Source organism: Canis lupus, chromosome 5 (assembly GCF_003254725.2).
Source record: "Canis lupus dingo isolate Sandy chromosome 5, ASM325472v2, whole genome shotgun sequence".
NCBI classification, from domain to species: Eukaryota; Metazoa; Chordata; class Mammalia; order Carnivora; family Canidae; genus Canis; species Canis lupus.
The window spans coordinates 54,271,822-54,298,887 of NC_064247.1; the positions used below are offsets into that span (position 1 = coordinate 54,271,822).

At 39.9% G+C, this 27,066-nt stretch overlaps 1 protein-coding gene across 3 annotated transcripts in view; it reads left to right on the forward strand.

Annotated features, from left to right (window-relative positions):
* The window catches only part of USP24 (ubiquitin specific peptidase 24), a 137,241-nt gene that overhangs the window by 97,032 nt on the left and 13,143 nt on the right, over positions 1 to 27,066 (forward strand). For 2 of the 3 annotated variants that reach the window (XM_025427762.3, XM_049110405.1), the window contains exons 42-61: positions 1,187 to 1,331; positions 3,559 to 3,678; positions 4,585 to 4,710; positions 5,322 to 5,420; positions 6,280 to 6,362; positions 7,246 to 7,387; positions 7,594 to 7,713; positions 8,047 to 8,267; positions 8,629 to 8,753; positions 10,278 to 10,419; positions 10,911 to 11,061; positions 12,008 to 12,103; positions 12,756 to 12,859; positions 14,408 to 14,521; positions 18,606 to 18,702; positions 21,009 to 21,125; positions 21,570 to 21,662; positions 23,387 to 23,489; positions 24,999 to 25,120; positions 26,435 to 26,548. In XM_025427762.3, the coding sequence (XP_025283547.1) occupies positions 1,187 to 1,331; positions 3,559 to 3,678; positions 4,585 to 4,710; positions 5,322 to 5,420; positions 6,280 to 6,362; positions 7,246 to 7,387; positions 7,594 to 7,713; positions 8,047 to 8,267; positions 8,629 to 8,753; positions 10,278 to 10,419; positions 10,911 to 11,061; positions 12,008 to 12,103; positions 12,756 to 12,859; positions 14,408 to 14,521; positions 18,606 to 18,702; positions 21,009 to 21,125; positions 21,570 to 21,662; positions 23,387 to 23,489; positions 24,999 to 25,120; positions 26,435 to 26,548 (2,434 nt within the window). Of the gene's footprint in view, positions 1 to 1,186; positions 1,332 to 3,558; positions 3,679 to 4,584; positions 4,711 to 5,321; positions 5,421 to 6,279; positions 6,363 to 7,245; positions 7,388 to 7,593; positions 7,714 to 8,046; positions 8,268 to 8,628; positions 8,754 to 10,277; positions 10,420 to 10,910; positions 11,062 to 12,007; positions 12,104 to 12,755; positions 12,860 to 14,407; positions 14,522 to 18,605; positions 18,703 to 21,008; positions 21,126 to 21,569; positions 21,663 to 23,386; positions 23,490 to 24,998; positions 25,121 to 26,434; positions 26,549 to 27,066 lie in introns of those variants that run through there. The other variant, XM_049110406.1, reaches the window with a different exon arrangement.

A 27,066-nucleotide genomic window follows, 5' to 3' on the forward strand; every position in this document is an offset into this window, starting at 1 on the left:
TTTTCATTAATTTTTTAATTTAAATTCAGTTAATTATTAGTTTTAGAAGTAGAGGAATTTTTTTTAAATCATACACAGTGCCCTAATAAGAAAAGGCGGCATTTTGTTTCATCCCTCCCCTACGTACTGAGTGATGTTCATTTTATCACAATAACTCCCAGCCCTTTCCCACCTAAACCCTAAAGCCAGACAGAGATTCACGATACACAGAAGTATTTTCACAAATAATGTTTATTCTTATTAACACTAACAAAAGAACTTCTTAATGTTGAGCCTGTGTCTATGGTACCTCTGTTCGTTCTTTACCTGTCCTTTGCAACCCGGAAATCCATATAAGCAAAGGACAATGCCAGGTCCTGGCCATTGTCCTCAGGGTGTGCTGCAATGCTGGTCTAAGAGCTAGCCCCACAGCCCCCCGCTCCCCACCCTTCCCATGAACACATCTCCCACACTGCACTCCATACATGTTTCTCTCAGGGGTTGGATGTCCTCTTTTCTGTGTATCCTTCCTAACCTGTGATCTCGGTAATGGCAAGGTTGGCATAGGTGACAGAAATTACTGTCCATCCCCAAAATGATTTCTACTAAAGATGAGCAATATCAGAAGCCTTTGGTTTCCTGAAGAATGCTTGGTTACCTTTTATTGTCATTTTAAATAAATTAATTTGGCAAACCACATCTTTCTGTCTCCATTTTCTCAGCAAAATGAAGTTGATTTGGGTCCTTGAAGAATTTTTTATCTCCAGGCACATATAAAATGCTTATAGGCATTTATTCTGATTTGCATAGCTTGCATTTTCTGCCATTTAGATACTTGAATTTCAGGGTGATATTTACAAAAATCTTTCTTGCTTACCTACTTTGATTTTCAGACTCCATCCATTTTTTGCTGATCCAACCCTTAGATAAAAATACTCTGGAGTCCTAAGTGAGAGATTTTGCTCCTTTACCAGGCCAAGAAGAGATACTTAGCTCTCAACCATAACTCTCCCTCCTGTATTCCTGGCCTCTTCCTTTAAGTAAACACTCCCCGCCCTCGATTCCTAGAGCTCTGCCTTCAGACCTGATTAACCATGTTTGAGGAATTGCAGCTCTAATGCTTTCATTTCAAATGTTGATTTAGCTTAATGAACAATTTAAGTAGATTATTCACTGTTGGAATTGACTTGCATCTTTTGTTTTTTAGGTGTAGTACAGTGAATAGCCGATTGGCAGCCTATGAAGTCCTGGTGATGTTGGCTGATAGCTCACCTTCAAATCTGCAAATTATCACAAAAGAACTGCTGTCTATGCATCATCAACCCGACCCTGCTCTAACCAAGGAGTTTGATGTAAGTTTTCTAAACCCCAGTGCACATAGATTTTTTTGGAATAATCAATTAAACATACAGTTCTAAAGCCTATGATTGCATTATCCTAATCACAAAGAAAGTCAGTATTTGTTTGCTTATTGTGTTCATATACTTTAATCAACTATAAACTACTAAATTACTTTATTACTGTAGTAATACTATATTCCTCAATGGTAACCTTTTTATTAATTAAAAAGGGGACATTTTCAAGTCAGTTGATAATTACTCTCAGTAAGAAGTAGCATTTTAGCCTGTTTTTTTGAGTAACTGGGTGACACAGTGCCGGGCACTGGAAATACAGACTCAGACGTTGGCTCTGTCACAGCACAGTCTACATTCAGTTAAATCCAGCTAAGATTTACTGAGTTTACCAGGCACTAATAGATGTCTTAGGCTTTTGGAGGTCAAAAATGAAGATAGGATTCTAGCCCTCAAGAAAGTCAGTGTATAATGGAAGAGATGGACCCGTAGGCAGATAATTTCAACATAATGTGATAAATTACAAGATACAGGTCATGTCCTGAATGCTCAACCAACAGGGCACTTTACCATCAGATGGTGGTAAGACAGAAAGCCTGTCAGAAAAAAGATGAAATTGAAAATAGAGCTTTGGGCACCCAGGTGGCTCAGTTTGTTAAGCCACTGACTCTTGATGTTAGCTCAGGTCACGATCTCTCAGGGTTGTGAGATTGAGCCCTGAGTCAGATTCCCCGATTAGTGGGAAGGATGCTTTTCTTTGCCTTTTCCTCCACCTCCCCACTTGTGTGCAAATGCTCCCCTGCCCAAGTAAATAAATAAATCTTTAAAAAAAAAAAAAAAAAAAAAAAAAAAAAAAAAACAAAGCAAAACTCTACCATCTCGCAAGCCAACTGAGGCAAGGTGGGAAGGTGATTTCCTTCCAGCAGAGAAGGATATGGGACAAGGCTCTGGAGCCATGCAACAGTTTAGGGATCTGCAAGAGAAGCACATCTGTGCTTTGGGCTACAAATCAATTACAGTTTAGATCTTAGAAATCACCCTGCTCTGTGTGTATGTCAAATGTTAGTGGAAAGTATGTCATACTTAGCAATTCCTTAAGGTCCAAAGGACCTATAGGTTTTAGACGGTTGGTTGTTACATGGACACAGGTCCTTGATATAGGCAGATAAGATGATTCTGAGTATGGCATTAGAACCAAGATTCTGCCGAAATAGCACTTCAAAATGTGTCATTTCAGTATACTTTTCCACTTGGAGAAGTGAAGTGTTCAATTTCATCCAAGATGTCTTTTCTAGATTATTTCTAACCAGAGAAGTATTGTAATAGGATCTACATTAGTACAACACATCTTTAAGTACAATGCAAGAGTAATTACCTATTAATTTCATTGTATGCTTATTCAAAGTTGTTCAATGGAAGAATGTTACTTTCTTAAAAAGGAAGGGAAGGAATATAAGCCTTCCTTGACCCTCCAGACTGGTCAGGATTCTTCATAGTAAACGCTTCATAGATCCCTATTTCTTTTTTGCCAGGTACTACCTCAATTTGTAAGTAGATATATTTACTTGATTGATGTCTGTGTACTCTACTAGATTGTGAGCTCCTTCAGATAAGAGAGCACATGTATCTCTTATATCCCTGGCTCAGTGCTTAGCACATTGTAGCTTCTTAATAAATATTTGTTGAATGTGGGCAGCCCCCATGGCCCAGCGGTTTAGCACCACCTTGGCCTGGGGTGTGATCCTGGAGACCCAGGATCGAGTCTCACGTCAGACTCCCTGCATGGAGCCTGCTTCTCCCTCTGCCTGTGTCTCTGTCTCTGTCTCTCCCTTCTCTCTCTCTCTCTCTCTCTCTCTCTCTCTCTCTCTGGGTCTGTCATGAATAAATAAATAAAATATTACAAAAAATATTTGTTGAATGATATTCAGTTGACGGAATACATGACTACTAAATGGATAAATAAATAAAAACACAATGTATTAAGTACTTTGAATAGAAGAGGAACACTGAGATAGTAATATTTTTTATTTGTATTAGCATCTGCAGAGGTACTTTAATAAGAATGTAGGTTTTGTTAGCATGACTCCTACCCTACTAGAAGGATAAATCTGTGAGTTTATTTCTTTTCTCTCTCAGACATCTCAGCGAGCCATGATGGAAATGTGTTGGTTGTTGGTGGCAGATACACTAATTCACTCTCTACTGTTTCTGCTCCTCTCTTTTCTAGTACCTTCCCCCTGTGGATAGCAGGTCCAGTTCAGGGTTTGTGGGGCTGAGGAATGGCGGTGCTACGTGTTACATGAATGCAGTCTTCCAGCAGCTGTATATGCAGCCTGGGCTCCCTGAGGTGATTTTCTTCTTCCTTCCTGTTTGGTATGAGAGATAATGTGTGCATGGCCTGAAAAATGTCCCAGATTCATATATTGCATTTGGTATTTACTAAAACTAGACCTAACTAGGAATTCTTTAGTAGCTTCTGAAATAGGTGTAGACAACATGTTCATGGTCACGTGCTTTTATAAATCTGCTGAAAGAATATTTGACAGATAGACTTGACCAGTTGAGATTTTTCAACTAAGTTACTTACTCTCAAATTCTATTTCCATAAAATTACTAATGTTTTTAGTATTTTAGAAAAATTTAGGGTCTGTCATCAGTGCTCTATAATAGTTAACTCTTGAACAACACAGGAGTTAGGAGTGCTCACCCCCCAGTGCAGTAAAAAATGGGCATGTAACTTTGGACTGCCCTAAAACTTAACTACTAATAGCCTACTATTGACTGGATAGTCAGAGTTAACTCATATTTTATGTGTTATATGTATGATGTACTCTATTCTTACAATAAAGTAAGCTAGAAAAGAGAAAATACATTTATAGTACTGTACTGTACCCCCCAAAAAATCCATGGATAAATGGACCTGTATGGTTCAAACCCATGTTTAAGGGTGAGCATATACTACAAGTTCATTATATTACAGTCAGTAGTTTTCAAAATACTCTATATGTATCATGCCATGTTTGTCTCTCAGAGAGATTACTAGTTCCAGTTTTTCATAATCAAATAGAAGCTCAAAAAAATGACTTCATGAGTCCACCAAAAGGAAATACTGAAGCTAAACATACTCAGAGTGTAGCCACATCCAAACATATACAGCATCAGAAAAGCAATGTGGCCAGTACACATACGTATGTCCACGTCGCCTGTGAAGCAGTGAACTCTTTCTAGCTTAATACACCTTGTTTCTGTTTAGTCGTTACTTTCAGTGGATGATGACACGGACAATCCAGACGATAGCGTGTTCTACCAGGTGCAGTCGCTCTTTGGGCATCTGATGGAAAGCAAGCTGCAGTATTATGTACCTGAGAACTTCTGGAAGGTATTTCACCCAATATCTCTTTAGATTTCAAGACGTCAGATATTTGGATCTAGTGGTAATTGTTTCTGTCTTTATTAACTCTAGACTAATCCCATTTCCAGGAACCTACAGAAGAATGGACTCTACCCCATTCTTCTTAAGATTGATGTTCAATTTCAAATGATTACAATATTAAGAATAGTCATTTATAATTTCTAGGGATTTGCTGATCTTAACGATTTTGAGTACTTCTCATGATTCTCATTTTAGCTCTTCAGAATATTTATTCAAAGTATTCCAATTTCACTAATGCTCTAAATAAAGAACATTACTCTGTTTCACGGGAGTACCTTGTATTTTCCCTCGTAGTTCGGATAGTTCTAAGACAGAAACTCTATGTTCTGTGGCCTCAGATCCCACCTGGTATGGTCTCCCAGACTTGTGATGGTTACACAGGGGCCAGGGACAAGCATAGGTAGCTGAACTCAAGCTTGTCTCATTTCAATAAAAATGTCTACTGCCCTAATAATGACCCTGGTTTTTAGAAGCATTTAAGTGCTCTTTCACATTTGTGTTCTTCTATATTCAGAAATTGCTACTTTTCATTTAACAATATATTTCTTATTGCATAGATTTTCAAGATGTGGAACAAAGAGCTTTATGTGCGAGAACAGCAAGATGCATATGAATTCTTCACTAGTCTTATTGATCAGATGGACGAATATCTCAAGGTAGAAGAAAATGTCACTTTCTCTCTGGACTCCCTCAAACTGTAATACGAGTGGAGTGTGGCAGGATTTGGGATTACTGTGAAACCGACAAATCAGAATCTGGTCATCTTTAATACCACAGCCATAATTCATTTCTTCTGGTGGGGTTTGAACATCAAAACAGACACAGATCACTACAATTATGGACTTCTTAATTCACCCAACATTTGATGGGAGTCTGTAGTTCCTAACCTGTGCTTCATACTCACCATCTGCATCTCATGCTCTTACTGTGGGTGCACTGAGGTAGCCTGGCCTCAGGACTGCTGCCCTGGCAGGGAACCTGACAGCCTGTGCATGTGCATGGCAGTCTGACTGCCAGAGAGGCTAGCTTACCAACCTAAAGTTTCCTGCCCCTACCTTGCATGACATGTGACAGATCCTAAGTGATGCTGCCTCCTAATTACAGGGCACCTCCCATCACTATCCTTATCTGCCCCTCCTCTCCTTAGGAGGTCCAAGTTATTTCCTTGTTCAGAAAACTCACGATCATAGCATTTTATCCACAAGAAAGGAGAAAAGATTGTGGAGAGTTGCTTCTAACCTGGTCATTGTCGCATGGGAAGAAGGATTCGGAATCATCACTGAGTGCTGTTTTTGTCACCAGCTGCCATTGGCCTCTTCTCCTCTTCCTTTGCCAGTGGAGCCAGTGGGTTCTAATCCTCCCATTCAATCCCAGCTTAAACTATCACCATGACTCAGTGTATTTTAGCTGTTAAGTTGAAATTTGCACTTTAGCTTAGGTCTAAATAAAATTCTATATAAGTGACCTGCAAATTCTCAGGGCATCAACTAAAATTCTAACATTTTATTCCAACAGAAAATGGGGAGAGACCAAATTTTTAAGAATACTTTCCAGGGCATCTATTCTGATCAGAAGATCTGTAAAGACTGTCCTCACAGGTAAGTGAAGATATCATTGACATCAAAACTGACCCTCTTCAGTTTTTTTTTTTTTTCCTCTTAATTGGTAGTACTTTGTTCATTAATTTTCATCCATATTTTACTTGACTAAAGTGACAGTAGATAAAAATCTGAGCTATTATCTTTTTAATAGTATTTTTATTCCAAAAGCTACTATAACAGTTTATTGATATATTTGGTTTCAGCCAAGTTCTAGAATATTCAGATTCATGAGCATCACCATGCTTAATATTTTTTTTTACCCTACTTAGTATAATGTAAATCATGATGCAAGCAGAAGCTTTCCTATATAAAAAAAAAAAAAGAAGAAGAAGAAGCTTTCCTATAGAGCTTTAAGAGTACTTTAAGTTTCATATGTAAACACATGGATTTCCATTGGAAGTCATAAATCTTCAAACAAAATTACGTATTCTCAGAGTTATCCTAATACAGATATCAAACTTGGAAGAAATATTTTTGCAGTAGGAAAAGGATTCAGTACTAAGGTGAAAACATGGAAGTTGCCATTTGGCTACAGTAGACTGTACATGATCATCCTTTTTAAATACTTCTAGCATGTCATGAATCGTGCATTGTTGTAAGACTTGCAGATCTCTCTCTTCAGTGGACCTATAAATGTTTATTGAATTAAGTTTCTCTGGTTTCTATATCTAAAATTTCTTTGCTGAAATTCATAACTTTAAGTCATTTCTAGTTAACAAAAATTGGCATTTTTATTTGGCAGTGTAATTTTAAAAGGATGAGGGACAGCATTGGTTAATTTCAGAATTTCAGAATGTAGTTCTGTGCAGACTCTCGTATTGTGGTAGTTTCAAGATCTTTAAATTCTACTGTTTGTTTTTCCTGTGATTTTCCTAATCAGATACGAGCGTGAGGAAGCTTTCATGGCTCTCAATCTTGGAGTTACTTCTTGTCAGAGCTTGGAAATTTCTTTGGATCAGTTTGTTAGAGGAGAAGTTCTAGAAGGAAGTAATGCATATTACTGTGAAAAGTGTAAAGAAAAGGTACCACATTTCCCTTTTTTAGAAAACAATTGATTTGTTATTCATTTGTGTTTTATGTAAGGGCAATGTTAAGCTCCTATTGTTGCTAAGTTGCGTCATTACCTGTTTTTGCATGGGCAGGAGAGGCCTATGGAAATCTCTGATCTTTGTATGATTTTGCTGTTTTATTTCCTCCACGAAAATAATTGGGTTTTGCTTTTCTTTAGAGAATAACCGTGAAAAGGACCTGCATTAAGTCTTTACCTAGCGTCTTGGTAATTCACCTAATGAGATTTGGATTTGACTGGGAGAGTGGACGCTCCATTAAATATGATGAACAGATAAGGGTAACTTATGTTTTCCCCCTGAAATGTCTTAAAATGATGACCTCACTTTCTTTTCTGCTGTTTATTTTTACATGTTTAACTTTGGCCTCCACTGTGAAAGACTGTCATCTCAGCATTTGGAGAAGTACACAGCCCCTTGTCTTAAGCAGCTGCCACCAGTAGACAGGCAGACATGTAAACACCCCTCCTATGTAGAAGTCATCCTGGTAATGGTGGAGAGGCAGTCCTAGCTGGAATTAGGAATACATATCTCTTATTTGAATCTGACTTCATGGGGCGTTGCTATATATGTGCCTCATCAACACTAATTTGGTCTTTTTTGCTTTTAAATAGTTTCCCTGGATGCTAAACATGGAGCCTTACACAGTTTCAGGAATGGCTCGCCAAGATTCATCTTCTGAAGTTGGTGAAAACGGGCGAAGTATGGACCAGGGAGGGGGAGGATCCCCACGAAAAAAAGTTGCCCTCACTGAAAACTATGAACTTGTCGGTGTCATTGTCCACAGTGGGCAGGCACATGCAGGTCACTACTATTCCTTCATTAAGGACAGGCGGTAAGAGGTTCTCCCACCACTCTCCCCCCCTGCCCTCCTCTGTCCCTCCTCCACTCCCCTTGCCCTCCTCTGTCCCTCTCACACTCCCACTACCTCTCCTGTTCTCCCCCTGCCCTACTCTTACCATACGAACATAGTGCAAAGAAATTTTTGCATTGCTCTTTGGTCATATTTCATATTGTATTTTTAAAACTTAGTATAATTATGTACCTCTTCAGTTTGAAAAGTTGTTTTAGAAATTTAAGTTTTTTTCTTATTTCCAAATAGTAAACATCTGCTTTATGTGTGACAATACATAGAGATAGAGGCTGGGGAGGGGCATGTCAGTTTTAATCATAATGTCTGTTTCTTTGGGCTTCAGGGGCTGTGGAAAAGGAAAGTGGTACAAGTTTAATGACACAGTCATAGAAGAATTTGACCTAAATGATGAGACCCTGGAGTATGAATGCTTTGGAGGAGAATATAGACCAAAAGTTTATGATCAAAGTAAGTATTTACAAATGGATATTTCCCATTGGTTTAAACTTTTTAACTTGCAGTTTTCTGTCAAATTGGAATCAGTATTCTTTACCTAAAGAGGTAACCTTTTTATTTTTACGTACCACTGCTCTAGCTATATAGATCCAGACACCTTATTGGCCAGAGAGAAAATGTTTGAGCTGCTTACAAAATGTTTTAAAACTAATTCCTTGAGATGCCTTGGTGGCTCAGTGGTTGAGTATCTGCCTTCGGCTCAGGGCGTGATGATGGAGTCCCACATCAGGCTCCCTGCATGGAGCCTGCTTCTCCCTCTGTCTGTGTCTCTGCCTCTCTCTCTGTCTCACATGAGTAAATAAATAAAATCTTTAAAAGAAATAAAATTAATTCTTTCAGCAGCCTTGAGGGAACAGGTGATGGAGTAAGTTAGGAGGAAGAAATGAGTATCAGGGAGAAACTAATGAACACAGAATTTCAACCTTAAAAATCATTTCAGAAGTACTTGTCCACTAAAATTCTCAAATTTCCTTTTCACTTACATAGAAGCACAATTAATTAGAGAAGACATCTCAAGCACCTGGGTTTTAAAACCATATATATTTAAAAAATAAAAATAAAACCATATATATTCTGCAGTATGGCAAGTCTTTCTCTCCCCAGCCACGCCCCCGCCCAGAAGAAAGAGTATGAGCAAAAGGACATGACAGAATCCAATCAGAATTTGCTAATTGGAGGGGTAGGGACAGACATTTTATAGAGACTTTAGCATTTCTGAATCTGATTTTGCAGTATTCTAGGGGCATTTAAAAATTTCTACCTAAGTTTGGGATGAAGGGGAACTGGGGAAATAGATGAAGGGAATTAAGAGGTAGAGACTTTCAGTTAGAAAATAAATAAGTCTCAGGGATGGAAAGTTAAGCATAGGAAATAAAGTCAGTAATATTGTAATTAAGTTGTATGCAGATAGATGGTAACATTCTGGGAAGCATTTCATAATGTACGTAATTGTTAAATCACCGTTGTACACCTGAAACTACTATTATATGTCAACTATACTTCAATTAAAATTGAAATAAAAAATTCTGCCTATATTAGATCCACGATATTAGATTTTAATACCATACCATGATAGTCCTGAGTCTAATAATAGTACCCATTAATGGTTAAAGATAATATCGTTGCCAAAATTTACCTAGATTTGGCTGTTCTATGCAGAAATGGTTAAGTGAGGCCAGTTACAATCCCATACTGCGCCACAAAACTTATTTTGAAATGTTATTTGCCTTTTGATTAAATCTAGACTTCCCCAGGAACATTTGCCATCTTTATTCTATTATCATACAACTTCCTTCCTGTTCCTCTGTGCCACCTTTCAAGTAATTCTAAACAGTATTATTGGTAAAAAGACAGATTTTACTTACACTTTGCATTTAACTTCTGTAAGTATTTGCTGGATTTATAGATCCTTTATTTTAAATTGCCAGACAAGAAAACCTTTTTTTATTTACAAAGACTTCCTGTCTTGTTACAAAGCAAACCCGTATACTGACGTCCGCCGAAGATACTGGAATGCCTATATGCTCTTCTACCAAAGGGTCTCTGATCAAAACTCCCCAGTATTACCAAAGAAAAGTCGAGTCAGTGTCGTACGGCAAGAAGCTGAGGATCTCTCTTTGTGAGTTTCTCTTCCACATAATTTGCTGTGCAATTTCAGTAGGTGGTCATTGTAATCTTGAGTATACTTTTTGGCATTTAAAGGTAATTTGTTAAATAAGCTAGAGGGAAATTCTAAAAAGAAAATAAGTAAATCCCTTTACCCCTTTTCTTATTGCTACCTGTTTATTATTTCCTTAGCAAGAAGTTATTTTGTGTCTAGAAACCTATATATAAATTATTTCATTCTAGAATTGCAGTTTTTTTCTGATCTCAGCATATATTGAGTACACTTTATGTCCAAAGTATAGTACTTTGCCAGCACTGTCAGTGTTCTTGTGTTTTTTAAGGTCCTATTGTCTATGAATTTGCATTTCCCTGTATTGGACCTAGAAAGTATGCGGTTTACTATTAAGTCTAGCACCCTTATATAAGTCTATATAAGTGTGCCAGGTTGTAGTAACTACTCCAGCAGCCACTTTACACCAGACAATTTTCTTATTTCATCCATAGGTCAGCACCGTCTTCACCAGAGATTTCACCTCAGTCGTCTCCCCGGCCCCACAGGCCTAACAATGACCGGCTCTCTATTCTCACCAAGCTGGTTAAAAAAGGCGAGAAGAAAGGACTCTTTGTGGAGAAAATGCCTGCTCGAATATACCAGGTAAGAGCCATACAAAAGGGAGAAAATTCAGATAAAAGTCAAAATCCACCTCATAGGTCCAGAAATATTCCTGCCAGCCTCCTCCTGGACGTGGCCGGACCTCGAGTACCTCATCCTAACTGCCTTGTCCCATGAGTCTCTTATACCAGATCACAGAGGTAGCCACAGACTCCAAGTGGCTGGCACTATTGTTGGCCTGCCGTGTGACTAGTGGGTGCCACAGGTGGATGAGTGGGAGGGCATGGACACACTGCTGGATTAACTTACTGTCTACAGAGGAAAAATAAGGTTCATACCTATGGTTTAAACTAATGTGACGGTGAGGACATTGAATATCTACTCTGTGCTTCATGCTTTAAATGAATCCTTAATTCTTAAAATGTTCTCGTGGAGTAGTGGGTTTTATCCCCATTTTTAAGATGGAAAAACTGAGCTCAGAAAAGGAGAAGTGACCTGCCAGTATCACAAAGCCAGGATTTAAATTCAGAATTGTCCAACTACCCATTCCAGGCTTTATATACTAAGTAATTAAAAGCTGAATAGCCAGAACCAGAGAATTTAAGAAAAGTTTGGAGTGTTTTATTTCAAGAGAAAGAATTAAGCTCTCCAATACAAGGAGAGCATGGAGTTAGTTGTATTTGGGAAAGCTCTGTTTATCCTTCAACCCAAAAGAGCAAGTTTGAATTCACTCGTCCTTCATATGGTGGTTTTCCTAAATTTCCCGAAACAGTTTGGTTTGATGAATAATAATTCACCTTTCACCTTCTTATATTTGAAAGGAAGATTTTCCTCTCTCCTTTTTTAAAATTTCAAAGTTCGAGAGAAGGGTTCTTGTGAATCCTTCTAATATAAAACCATTTTTGCCTAATGTGCCATTAAAAATGTCTTTCATGTACTGAATATTTTGCCTTGTGTCTTAAAAATAATTACTAATTTTCTTTTGTAGATGGTGAGAGATGAAAACCTCAAGTTTATGAAGAATAGAGATGTGTACAGTAGTGATTATTTCAGTTTTGTTTTGTCTTTAGCATCATTGAATGCTGTAAGTACTAGTTGGCTTGTTTGTAGAGGACTAAGAAAGGAGCATAGTTAACTGTCAACTCAAGTGTTCAGTGACTCATCCTCCCCCTGCGCTGTTAGCACTCAGATTAGATGCCTGGAACATTTGCACAAACTTGTCACTTACTGGGTGATGTTAAAGTACAGGCAGTGCTCAGAATGTGTACTGCAGATTGTGAATAGGTACGGGTTTCCACACGCTGGCTTTTTCAAATGCTCTTCAGTTTTATAAAGAATCTAAGAATAGCCATGAGGTGAATGTTGGGCTTTGTGGAGATTAATTTGTCCTAATTTGTCATCAGACATTCTGACTCAAGATGAACTTCTAAGTACTTCTATTTCTTGAGTATCGTGATTATAATTTGCCAGTAACAGAAAAAACTTTTAGTCTGTTGACAGATTACTTACCATCCTGTGGTCTAAAGGCTCTATTTTGAGAGGGCTTCATAAAAGAAATGAAAAGGATGTCTTTTCTTAACCTTTTAAAAAATTTAAATGGAACACTTTCTATAATAAGCTGGCTAGATTTTTCTTTTTAGTCCTTAATTTTATTATGTGTCATTATTCAGTTTATAATATGTAATAATCTATAAAACATCAATGTAAAATACCATCTCTTTTCTCCCTCTCCTCAGACTAAATTAAAGCATCCATATTATCCTTGCATGGCAAAGGTGAGCTTACAGCTTGCTATTCAGTTCCTTTTTCAAACTTACCTACGGACAAAGAAAAAACTCAGGTAAGAGGTGATGTTTTGATAGTCTTTTGTAGCAAAAGGTACTGATGAATTTAACTAAAACTGAATTTATAAATCAAAGCATTGTGAAGGCACCCAGTATATTCAAGTGCTTAAGACATGATTAATCCCTTCCTATCTTGAAGGGATTTCTAATCTCATAGGAAGGATGAATAAAGCAGAAAAAGCAAGGCATAAATGCCGTACATCTTTGGGAATTGGGCAAAATCCTATCCAGATGGATATGGGGATCGGGTTGGTGTTAAAGACATTGATATTCTCAGAGGACTTTGGAAGGCGAAAGTAGAGAAACAAAGGGAATAATTCTCGGTGAAGGGAAAACCTGAGTATTGGACAAGACTTACCAAAGAACCATGAATGACTAGTATTTTGCTCATACATGTAAGGAACTCATTGGAAATGAGATCAGATGCGGGGTTGGATGACCACATTGTATGTCCTGAGCACCACAGAGGGGAGTTGGGACTGCATTCAGTGGGAGATCGTGGAGTGTTTTTTATTGTAGTGGGGCAATACATTCAGAGACACTCTAGATTTTGATTGGATGTTATCCACCATTGGTTGTTATCTTCAGCACCTGGAAGGTGCCTGACACATTGTGGGTTCCAGGTAAAATTTGCTTCATTATTGGGTGAAGGGTGAAGAATAGTTGCACACTGGCTGGAGCCAGGTGCCCAGAGCAAGGAGAGTCTCGAGGTGAGGAAGACAGGGACAATTAGAGCAGCGCGGTTCTGTCCTCCCCTCTGAGGGTGAACTTTTCCAACTATGCAGAGGTTTGGGGAAAGATGTTGCAGGCAAGAGACACTTGAGAAGGAACAAATAGAATGGCTTTCAACTTCATTTTTATGTGTAATAAAGATATATTAAATGATACCTCTTGTTATTATTTAATTGAAAAAGAACACATACTATATTCCTTTTAATGTCTGGCATAGAACTAAGGAAATGTCATTACTTTTATTGTGAAATTTGTTCAAGCTGTCTGTGCATTGCAAACTTGCATTTTCATCTTGTTTGTAATTACCATTTTGGGGCATGAGGAAATAGAAGGAGTGTTACAGGAGGTCACAGGCAGTATAGTCATTATGCTTCTTTGTCTACCCAAATGTTTTTATTCCATAAAGTAGGGTATTAATGATTGTAGCAATGAAATATAAAAATGTTGTAGTAACCTATTCTGAAAGTGGACATTTTACAAATGTAAATTAAGCAAAACAAAAGGCCACAGTCATTTTTCCCAATTGAAGTTGTTTGAAGAAGATGCAGAAGATAAAAGCTAAAGTCTTAAGACTTAAGTTTCTTCACATTTTTGCGCGGGGGGGGGGGTGGGGGGTGGGGGGTGGGAGGGAGTAGAAAAAATGCCAATCCATGGCTGCTGAGGTGCATGGAGCCATGTTGTTAATCTGCAGTCACTGGGTATCCGTTCACCCTCTACCCCAACTCCCTGAAACAGGTTAAATCACAGTGACACTCTGTGGGGTCATTTACTGGGGCTGTACTCCTTACATGTCTGTCTATGCTTTTTTAAAGGGTTGATACTGAAGAATGGATTGCCACTATTGAAGCATTACTTTCCAAAAGTTTTGATGCTTGTCAGTGGCTAGTTGAATATTTTATTAGCTCTGAAGGACGAGAATTAATAAAGTAAGTGTCAAGATCTTTTAATTAAAAGAAATCTGTGCCTCTTCCACTGATTTAGAACTGCTCTTTCTTGTAACTATTTTTATTTCTTCTTGAAATTACTTTTCTGATTGGAGTCAATTTTGACCTGTCTTCAGTAGAAGCATGAGGAAAGTTTTCAGGTCACTCTAAAGTCATTCTTTCTAAAACCATCTCCGTTGGACTAGACTCAGACAAGTGTTCGGTGAGCACAAGGAGAACATGTGTGCACATCGCTACATGCTCACCGGCAAGCATGACCTGAACTCCTGCTGTGGCTCAGGAGATTCCAGAATATGTGTCCCCTCCCTCAGGGATCCACTGTCTGATGGCAAGGAAGGGAGGCTAACGATTCTTCGTTACTACACCACAATATTGTCTATGTTTGGATTCTGGCAAAAATACTGTTTTTCAAAAACTTACTGATATTGTAACACCTGTGGTAGTATATATTTACCTATGTACCTGTAATAAAAAATACTTTGCCTTTTTTGGTAAAGAATCAAGATGTTCAGTCACCATGGATGTTTATACCGTACTCCCAATCATCCAGCTTCTCTTGTCCTTGATAAGTTTAGCACTCCTGCAGGGGCACCCTGATCTCAGTATCCTTTGTTCCTAGTGGGCTCCTTCGCTGCCCATTCCACTATACCTCTTCACTCCTCGTGTCTACCATGCCAGCACACCCCACTTCCAGCTAAGGACCTTGCCTCAGACTTTGCTGAGAAAGTACGAGTCACAGATGAGCAGCCCTCTTTCCTCGGCACACCAGAGCCTGGTCTCATCTCTTTTCCTCCTTACTATGAAGTGTCCTCTCTCCTCTCAAAATGAAGCTCTATGTGAGCAAATCCTTTTTCAGCTCTCATTCCTACATCTTTACCTTGTAGAATTTTCTGTGGAGTACTTCCATCAGCATGCAGATATGCTCTGGTATCTCTCAACTTAAAACAGACAGCAGGGAATTCAGAAAGCCTGTTCATTTCCCTGCTGTACACAAAGTCCCTTCCATGGGGAACTCATAGGCTGGTGGCATGTTAGAGAGCTAATCAAAACTCTTGATCCCACATTCCTTTCGTCTCTAGGACTGAGCTCCAGACACTGATTTGCCTACTTGATATCTCTTTCTTTCTCTAATCTGCCTCATACAGCAACAAAAGTGGGTGTTTTTTTGTTATTGTTGTTTTTGTTTTGTTTTAACAAACTGAATCACATTACCTCCCTGCTTGAAAATTCTTCAGTGGATTCCTGTCACACTCCTGATAAAATCTACAATCTTTACCATAACCCACAAGGCCTTGAATATGGTTTTGTTTCACTTTCCTCACACTGGCTTATTGATTCCTTAAACATGCTAACTTTTGTTTTACTGCCTAAAGACCCTTGCACCTTTACTCCCTCTATCTGGAACATTCTCCCATCCAGTCCTGCATAGTAAGCGCCTTCTTATCCTTCAGATATCAAAGAGGCCATTCCTTCCTGATGGCCTCATCTGAAGCTGGTCTGTACAGTTGGTCTGCTCTACTGTTTTGCCTGTCCCCTCACTAAACACTGGCTTCTTGAGGGCAGAAGCTGAGTGTTTGGTTCCCTACTGTAAAACAAAGAGCATGGCACATAGTAAGCACTCAGATGTTTGTAAGTGCATGCATGCGTGCATGTGTGCATACATGCACATATTTCATAAACAGTGCGAATAAACATTTCTGTGAAGTGTGATATGTGCATGCCCCTTCAGTTTGCATTCGAGACCAACTTCCCCCCATTTTTCCAGAGTAACTCCAAAGTCTCTTCCCAATAGTTGGGAAGTTGAATAAGATAGAATTGCCATATATTTGGAAGAAACATGGCAAATATTTAGTTTATTCCCTTATATGCAACCAGGCTTGCTTTTAAATGTCTCCAAAGGAACTTGGTGACTCCTTTGGGACTATGTTTGGTTTCTTAGTGTTCCTGATGGTTAAGAATCCCAGTGAATTACCTAGTCTGAATCCTTCCTGAGAGCTTATTATAGTTTTATCTTTTTATCATTCAGTTTATCATTATTAGTTGCTGGTTTTGTATTTTGTAATTTTATAATTGCTTCTTTAGAATTTTTAACATCTCATTGTTACAGCTGAAGTAACAATGTGAAGGGGATGCTGTCTCTTAGGTCAGAGCTTCTCAGTATAGTCTTTTTTTGAGACAATGCTTGAATGTAACTATAATAGTAAAAATTTGAATTAGTACTAAATATTGTTTGAAAATTGATGCAAAAAAATTAAAACTACTAAATATTTTACATCTTTTAAAAAGTTTTTATTGTGGAAGTGTTTAAATATATAGCACAATAGCCAGAATGAGAGCCCTGCCCTGTACCACTCGCTTCCCAGGTCAGGTTATCAACACTTTGCCCATGTTGTTGCCCCTCCCAACACCCACCATTCACACACAGACCTGCTTTTTTTCCTGTAAAGTATTGTTTTTAGGATTTATTTATTATAGAGAGAGAGCATGTACATGCACGCACGAGTGAGGGGTTTGCTAGAGGGAGAAAATACCAAGCAGACTCCCGCTGAGCTCGGAGCCCAATGCAGGGCTTGAGATCATGACCTCAGCCAAAATCAATAGTCAGACACCCAACTGACTGAGCCACCCAGGTGCCCCTTTTTCTCTCAGGTATTTTTAAGTAAGTCTTAGACATCATATTATTTCACTATAAATTTTTCAGCCTGTATCTCTGAAAGTAGTTTCTTAAGACTCTCGTGACCTAGAATTGCTCCTCCCAGCCGCCCCTTTGTTATGCCATTTTGTTGTTTGAGGGACAGACTGATGATTTGCCTTGTCGAATTCTTCACGTTCTGGATTTGTCTGCATTCTCATAGTGCCTCTGTGTCCTGGTATCTACGATAGGAAATTGTAGGGCACCCCCTGATGATACTCTTTCCAAAGGAATTACACCTAAATCTAATCAAGCCTCTTTACAGGCATATTGTTATCTCTTTAACTTTCTGACCATTGCCCCTTAGAGTCTTAGTGGATTTTGAACATAGCTTTCTCTGGTGCAAATTAGGTAGCTAATAGGTAGTATTAATGGTTATGGGGAAGAGCAGCAGAGAGGGGAGAAAGGAAACACTAGTGTTGCCCTCAAACAGGGACCAGAGCAGGTTTCTACTGGCACCTGAAGGTTGTGGTCGTCGAAATTTGGCTGTATTTAAATCTTTCATGTGGAGTAATGAGAACTTTGTGCTAAGAAATATTAGAAAAGTCAGGCGGGTTTTCACTTTGCTGGTAACAGTATGGGTCATCACATCAAAGTGAGCCTGTCATGCAAGAACAAAGGTTGACTGTGGAGAAGCACACCTTGGGGCACGCTCACCCCACACACGCTTCCGCCTGACCATGCCTCTCCACAACTGGGGCTGCCTCCCCCACCACTCAGGCACCTGCAGGGGCCTGTAAAGGATTGCAGTAAATGATGCACTTGGGGGGCATTGCATGGTAGCTGACTATAACATGAACAGTACCGGAGATCAAGGAAGCCCTTGATCAACTCTGACTGCTGTGGTCATCACCCTCATAGAGGAAGAAAGGAGGGAAGCATGACCTCTTGGGCTGCAAATCCTCATTTAGGGGGGATTTAGGTAACAAGGCCTGGCGAGGGAGAGGAAAGGAAGAGGTAGAAATACTGGTTCACAGATGGAGTAGAAGGAGATCTCTTGACTGCAGACCTTAGTATCTTATTCTGAGAAATCCCAAGGAAAACTGAGTGAACAGAATCTATGAAATACTAGGTTCTTTGCTTTCATGTGTCTTTATGCCCGTTTCTCTCCTTAAACCGTTATGTTTATACAGATGCTCATTTTAGGAGAAAGGTGGGGAAGGAATCTATTTTTTAGCATCCAGGGGTCTGATTTTCCTGTTTGGCCTTCTCCTTCCCTCATGAGAGTTTCCCAAAGCTCTCAGGAAGCTTGACCTAATATCTTAGAGGGATTTTGTTTCTTGGATACTAGATGGGCCTGGTGTTGGGGAGGTTGGTTTATAGAAATCCATTTTTGCTTTCTCAACGTGCACCTTTTCTCTCTCTGTACTTTAGGATTTTCTTGTTGGAGTGCAGTGTGAGAGAAGTGCGAGTTGCCGTGGCCACCATTCTGGAGAAAACTCTAGACAGTGCCTTGTTTTATCAGGATAAGGTCGGTCTCCTATCTTAGATGTTATTTATACATTCTGTTACTACCAAGTGTTTTAAATTGCACATGATAAGAAAGAGAGCCTAGGATTGGAGTCTGGTAATTTTGCCACATAGAATGAACCTCCCGTGGACTGCCTTTCTGATAAATGCCAGGGTAGAAGGCATGCTATCCTTGCCGCCTCATATTCTAGGAGTCAGGATAGGCTAGGAATTTGGGTCTGCTCTGGTCTGCTTCAGGATTTTCTCTCTAGAGCACTCCTTTTTCAGAGTCTTCTCTCAAGAGTCTGTGTTAGATTTCATTGAACTGAGACTAACCTAAGTCTAGAGACTCCAGTCTAGACCACAGGCATTTTGAGCCACACTTGGCTTTGTCTCTTTCCTAATAAACTATTTGCATTATCCAAACCAACCAAGTGCCATCCATCAAGGAGCAGCGGCCAAGAGCGTTTCTTCATTGGTCTCCATTACTCCCTAGTCTTTGTTCCTGTTCTTCTGGATTTCTTCTTCCTAATTCTATTTTCTGCAACATATTTTCTGGTTTACAGTTCTACACATGCGAAAACAAACATGGTATTTATTACTATCCTCAATCCCCCCACATTTTAAGTCTTAAGGAAATAAATGACATACGCTGTAAGTCTGATTATTCAATCTGTTATTAAGTCCTAGCAAATATAACACTTCTTCCCAAGTTTGCTGTTTCAAACAGCTGACACTACATGGAAAACTTTGAAAAATGTTATTTGCAGATCTGATTGGCTCCTTGTAGACATTGGCTGGAGGCAGTGTGTCTCAATGAACTCAATGCAAATTCTAGGAATTGCTGCTTCGGATCCAGATGTTGGCTCTGCTGTTCGACCTTGAGCAAGTCCTCGAAGAGAGATGCTAACCCAGTTACAGTATCTGGCACCCTTCCACATTGCCTGACCCAGAGGTCACTGTTAGACCAGACAGCCTCAGGTGCTTTGCTCAGGCCAGAGTGAATGAGGAGGTCAAATACACCCTTTAGGGAGGACCTAGAAGAAGACCATGTCTCCATTCCAAGAATTATTAAGAAGCTGAAGTTTCGTGCAAGGCGCTGCTTTTCAATCAGTTTAAACAGCATGACCATTTTTTAACTTCACCTTACCTAGATGCAGAATATATAGAATCAATCAATGGGAGCCTGTTAGGATAGTTTAGATACCATTGCTTTGAAACACCCCCGTGGAGCTTTTCTAAGATACTTAACATAAGGGCCTTCTCGCTGTCCTCCTTCCTGCCATGTACCAACCCAACCAGAGGGTAAAAGCAGAATTAGTGCAGTCTCCTTACAGATGGGGTCAGGCTATGGCATAGTAGTCCATCAACCTCTAGAGGCAGGACTGCAGGTAATAGGAAGGGAAGGGAGTGGTGGAGGACGTAAGCATGCGAGTCATTGCCTCAGTGAATTCTATCTGATGTCCAGTGGATGTATTTTATGTCTTTTTTTCCCCCTATAATGGAAATGGTGCCTCTGGCCACCCGCTTTATATTGTAAAGTATTTTGAAAACAAAGTACTATATAAATGGTAGGTTTTACTGTATTTTTAATGAGTGTGACAGGACGGATGGGAATATTTCAGCCTGTGAACACCATCTTTAGGGGAGATGAGATAATAAGAGTAGTAAGCTGGTCTTAATCCTCCAATCACAGATGAATTTCTAGGGACTTGTCCAAAACCAGTTGGGGTGGGAGGGAAAGAAGAAGCAATGTGATAACCAAAATGGTTTCTAAACAAATAAAATGTTTTTCAAAGCTTTCCATGAGGCGTCAGCGGGCTTTCAAGTAAGTTCACGGTTGAGTTGATATTACCGTTGTCATTCTGTCAGGCTGTTGCGCTCCATTTGCTCCATTGGCTTGATTTCTGGCCCTTATGCCTGTGTCTGTGTTTTTTATTCTTTGCATCTGTGATTATGTGAAGAAGTAGCATAGTGGAGGGAGGGATTCAGAAATGTTTCCTCTAAACCCCCTTTTTTTCAAGAGACAGAAATTGGCTCTGCAGAAAATGTGACCATTAGCCATACAGCCCTGCCCTTGAATCTGAAATCTAGAAAACAAGACTAGGCTTTCCTCTTGTTTCTACAGTACCAATCTTTCCCTGGAAGATAAAAGTGATGATTTTGTTTTTGCTCTCCAAAGCATAAATCCATCTGAATCTGAGACTGGATTGTATCAATCAGACTTTACTTTTGTTCTTAAACGGTGATTTACTTCAGATTAACCCTGTTACAAGTGTCTGTCTTATATTCTTTCTCTTTATATGATTTCATCTTTCTTCTAACCAGTTAAAAAGCCTTCATCAGTTACTGGAAGTACTACTTGCTCTGTTGGATAAAGATGTCCCAGAAAACTGTAAAAACTGTGCTCAGTACTTTTTCCTATTCAACACTTTTGTACAAAAGGTAAGTGATTTTTTTTTCTAGTATCTTTCCTAATCTAGCAAAGTTCTAGTCTAAAGGAATTTTTCATACATGGAAGAAATTTGGACTGGTCAATAGTGGATCTAAAGATACGATTTTATGAGTATTTCTTCTTAAAAATCTTAAGATCTGTGGATTCTGTTACTTGCCAGAATTCTGATACAGGTAGATTTTAATTACTCATTGAAGACAGCAGAAGGCCCCATTAGAACTAGAGCCTTAATGCATGTCTGGCAGCCAGCGTGAAGCAGTGGGAGTTTTTGTTGAAACTCCAGTGTTTTTTAAACTACATTTTTAACCAGTACTTTATGTAAATTATTACAGCATTTAAAAACTTACTGGGCTCTTAAAACTTCTCATTAAGTGTTTTTAATACACATTTTTGTCTGGATAGATCTATAACTTATTCTCGTTATGTTGTGACAGCAAGGCATTCGGGCTGGGGATCTTCTTCTGAGGCATTCAGCTCTGCGACACATGACCAGCTTTCTCCTCGGGGCCAACCGGCAAAACAATCAGGTAGTGCCTGCTGCTGTGTGGCCCAGTGTGGTAGCCATGGTTTTGTCACCATGTTGTTTCTCTTTGTAGGTGATGAACATATTCAATCTCATAAGATTCCAGGTGCTGGTACTACATACCCTTTAGAGTTCTTTGGAGTTCATTTGTTTTTACAGCCTCCTCGCAGAATTTAGTCTGATGATAACCCATGGAAATGACTAACAAGAATATCAGTCAGGAAATGTCCTAGGAGGAAAGATGGGCTCCAACTGGGGAGGTTTTAGAAGGCTTCAAGAAGTAGTGCACTGGGGTCTCCACTTGTCCTCAGGGACCATGGGCAAGGCCATTCTGTCAGAGATTGCTGGTATAGGGAGCTGGTGACAGGGCTGGGATGAGAACGTAAGGCTGAGCAGTGTGGCCTGACGATGCCTGCTGCATGTATAGCACTCACAGCCAGAGCGTGAGAGGGAAGTTTTCTGTGACAGTGGGGCTACAGAGATCCAAGGATGGCTCTCCTATTTGGAGTTTCTGTGCTGGTGTGTTTCTCCCATCACCTTATGTCTTCTCTTTGACAGATTTAAAGGTGAAAAATGTGAACATGCACAGATAATAAATGCTATTTATGGAGTACCTTTTATGCACCAGGCACATTGGTTACTTTACATGTTTTGCTTGATACAGTTCAATAAAATAAGCATTTTCCTCCCCATTCTCAAGAAAGCTCAGAGAAGTTAAGTGTTCATGCGAGGTCACAGAGCTAAAGCATCATGGAGCAGGGACTCAGGCCCAGCTCTGCTTTCCCCTCCGCATAACACATCACATAGGAACGTGTTCCTGTCTAGATGAGGAGACACAGACTTACTGCCCAGAGCTCCTCTCTGCCTCCTGCTATGCCACCTGTTGCTCTCTGTAACGTCAGCAAGTACTGCTGTGTGATAGTGTGTTTGTTCGTGTCACACTCTTGTATCTGGGACTCTGTTGACCCTAGCAGTAGACTGACATTAACTGTAGTTAAATAAGATTTAATGTAATTAATAGTGTCATATAATCCATATTGTTTTACTTTTATGGGGCACACATAACATTGAAAACATTTTTACTTTTCATGTTTCATTGGGTCCTCAAAACCATGAAGGGGCAGGTAGGTCATCTCTGCCGTGACACAGAGAGGCCAGGGCTATTATGGTAAAGAACTTGCCCATGTCCACCTACCACCATGAATGGCACAGAGGGGTCGAGCCACCAGCTCTCCAGCCTCCTGAGTTTTCCCCATCATACTAGGGTACGGGAAAGTTAGCCAGCACAGGTCAGAAGCATTCAGTACCTAAATTGAATACAGAAATGGAACTGTTTGAGAGCACAAGTTAATACGTCTTTGGGGAAAAAACACTTTCAGCTAGCTTATTAAACCCATGACGGGCAGCCCGGGTGGCTCAGTGGTTTAGTGCCACCTTTGGCCCAGGGTGTGATCCTGAAGACCCAGGATCGAGTCCCACGTCAGGCTCCCTGCATGGAGCCTGTTTCTCCCTCTGCCTGTGTCTGTGCCTCTCTCTCTCTGTATCTCTCATGAATAAATAAATAAAAATTTTTTAAACATTAAAAAAATAAAACCCATGACTTTGATCTCTTCTACCATCAAACATTGAAAAAGAATCATGGCTCAAAATAGCATGAGCCAGCCCGTCCCTTCCTTTTTATGTTATTTCTAACCAAAATAACGTCCAGTATATTTTCTCTGTCAACAGATACGTCGGTGGAGTTCAGCACAAGCACGAGAATTTGGGAATCTTCATAATACAGTGGCATTACTGGTTTTGCATTCAGACGTCTCTTCTCAAAGGAATGTTGGTGAGCTTTTATTAAATAGAGAGTGAATTTATCAGTAATGCATGGAGACTAATAATGCTAGCAATTAAATGAATGTTACTTCTTATTTTACTGTTTGATAGTTGAGGAACACTGAAAATTATTTGTTTTAATGCATGTTAAATTTCACCCTATTTTATTAGCTTGTCACAAAAGAAAGTCAATCATTTATTTGGTGGGCATGGATCTACAAGTATTTAAAAAAACACTCTGGAATTAGAGGCTAATCCACAGTTCATCCATCACCATAATTGACGCAGCTAATCTAGTGGGGAAAATAGCCAAGTGTGGGCTAGAGTTCCTAGTGTTGTTAACTTGACCAAGTCACCTGACCTTTCTGGTCCTTAGTACAAAATGGAAATACGAAAAACATAATTCCCCAGGCATAATGAGGATTTAATCGGCTAAAATGTTAAAGTACTTTGTAAAGCTAAAGAGGATTCAGATGTAACTTATGTCATTGAAATGTGTTTGAATGCAAGATGTAGCTGGTACCTTTCCTGTTTTGTCCCCCAGAGCCAATAGCTCAGTCCTTATTTAGTGCAGCTGAGACAGACATTGCCTCTGTGCTTATCCAGTGTTCTAATGTACGTGTGTACCACATCTTTACACTGTTCTAGGCCTTGGCAGGACAGCACCAACAACAACAGTAATGACACAACGAAACAGCTGGAAAGTATCCAGGGTTTTCTGTGTGCTGTGGTCTTTCCACAGAGCTCTGGGGTTAGGTGTTTAATCTCCTCAGCAAGCCTATGAGGGATGGTCCCCTTTCCCAGACAGGGAAGCCACAGCAAGGCCAGGTTCATAGCTTGCACGGGCCTCCATCAGGAAGCAGGATAGGGCCTGGCATATGAGGCTAGCCTCTGACCACCAGCAGCTGTGGTAGGCATTCATACTGTGTGACCAGGAAGATCTGCTAGAAATCACAGAGCATCACTCTGCTCTGTAAGTGCAGCCTGACTCTCTAAAAGCACCACTGGGGAGCACCCCATGGCTGTGAGGCAGTTTGCGTCCTTCACTTTGACTCATACAGCTGAAAAGACTAAGGCTGCCTACCTAATTCGTGGGTTCAGACGGGTTTGTAAAAGAAAGATGTGAGTCCTCGTTTTTTAGCATGTAGGTCGATTCTCCTTAGCATAAGTGGTGGTGGCTGGTATTTGAGGTCAGTTGTTGGAGCAACAAGTGTCTTATCCAGTGTCTTAGAGGCATTTGGACATTTTCTTTCATATACTATTTATATTTTTACTTCTTTCAAAGATTGTCTTGGGAGATCTTAAATAGTCACCCCAACAGCTTAGGCAGAAATGCTGTGAGAAGTAGACATCCTATGTGCATGCCTGGCTTCCCCACCAGGCTGTGAGGGAATGAGCTATATGTACTAAGCTGCTGCGTGTGTGACACTTGAGAGAACCACTTCACCCTGTGGGTATCTGTCTCATGAAAGGACATCAAGTGATGAAACAGGCTTGGTTTTTCTTTGGTCTCCTACAGCTCCTGGTCTATTTAAGCAACGGCCACCCATTAGTGTCGCCCCCTCCAGCCCCTTGCTGCCCCTCCACGAGGAAGTAGAGGCCTTGTTGTTCCTGTCTGAAGGGAAGCCTTACCTGTTAGAGGTATGTACTTGGTCTTCTTGAGCCTTTTTCTTTTTTCTTTTAAAGATTTATTTATTTATTTATTCATGATAGATAGAAAGAATGAGGCAGAGACACAGGCAGAGGGAGAAGCAGGCTCCATGCCAGGAGCCCAATGCAGGACTCGATCCCGGACTCCAGGGTCGCGCCCTGGGCCAAAGGCAGGCACCAAACCGCTGAGCCATCCAAGGATCCCCGAGCCCTTTTCTTTTTCTTTTCCTGTTACCTACTTGGGGGAAAATGCCTCTTGTAATATCTTCTGTGTCACTCTGATATTTAGAGAAAGAATGATTCTTTCATATTTTTTTAAGATTTTGTTTATTCATGAGAGACAGAGAGAGAGAGAGAGAGAGAGAGAGAGAGAGAAAGGGGCGCAGAGACACAGGCAGAGGGAGAAACAGGCCCCATGCAGGGAGCCTGAACGGGACTTGATCCCGGGTCTCCAGGATCACACCCAGGACTGAAGTCAGCGCTAAACTGCTGAGCCACCCAGGCTGTCCAGAATGATTCTTTCAAATTAATTTTTCTTCCTGGGTATACATGTCAGAAAGAAATGAGCTGAAGAGAATTTTTATGGTCCTCTCTGCAAGCAAGGATCAGATATCTGGGCCCAGCCCTGCTCATTCCCCCCTCCAAGTCTCAGGAGGAGGTGAACGACACTTCTGCAAGAAGATATTAGGAGTTTATTAGGAAAGGATTTTGTTCCCCATCTTTTATGTCTGTCTCTGGTTCTGGAATGCCACAACTCTGGAGCACACTTGTTTTATAAACCTCAGGAGTGTAGGAGTGGGCTGCTCACAGCCCTTGGTTGTTGCACCACTCATTGTGTGGCCCATCTGTAGCCTGAGTCCCTTCCTCTTCTTTCCAAAGCCACCTACTGGTGGCTTGATTTACATGTATAAACCTATGAGCTGTATGTCATACTGGTTTTTTAATTATGTTGACAGTACTGCGCACTCCTTTTTTTTTTTTTCCGCACTCCTTTTTAAAGATTTTTTTTGCTTAACATTGTTTACTTTGGGGATCTATCAGTGATTCTTTTAATTTGGTGCTGGGGGTATTCACTTGGGGCATTTACCTTTGAAAATCTGATAAAAGTAACTCCCGGGGGGAAAAAATGCACATTTGCAGATTTTTTTCAGACAGACTTAGAAACCTCTAGTAGTTAAGAAAGCCTATTTTGAGGCAATGTTGAAGATTTTAAATCTGAGTACATTTCAGTAAAAATCAGAAACAACATAGCGATAGTGAACTGCAACATAAGAAAAGTTTACTCTTTTTATACTCTCCCACTAGGTAATGTTTGCTTTGCGAGAGCTGACCGGCTCTCTCCTAGCTCTCATCGAGATGGTCGTGTACTGCTGTTTCTGTAATGAGCACTTCTCCTTCACCATGCTGCATTTCATTAAGGTAGGACCCCAGTGCGGCCTGTTGAAAGTTGATAGTCTGCTACTGAGACTCTAAGAAAGTATACATTTGCTCTTAGTTAGTATACTTCTTTTAATAACCTTAGTTGCTTTTCTTAATTATAAAAACATACAGGCTCATTAAAAAAAAAAAAAAAAGAATAAAAAGAACTCAGAGTCTCACCATTCATTGCTAATCACCATGAACATTCTCCTAGGTCTCCCTTTTATTTTCTGTGCATGTATTTTAACATGATTAAAATTTTACTGTCTTTATGATTCTATGTCTTTTTTTCACTTGGGCATTATAAGTATTTTTTCATATCATTACATTACCGCTGAGGATATTTCATTTACTCATTTACCATAATTTACTTAGCCATTCCCTTCCTAGTGAGGCATTTTGCACTGGGCTTAATTTTTAGCTATTTAGAATATATTTTATAGTTAATGATATGCTTTGGTGACAATTATTATGTAAAATAGCTTTCCAGCTTCAGGTCCTTTTCCTAGACAATTTAA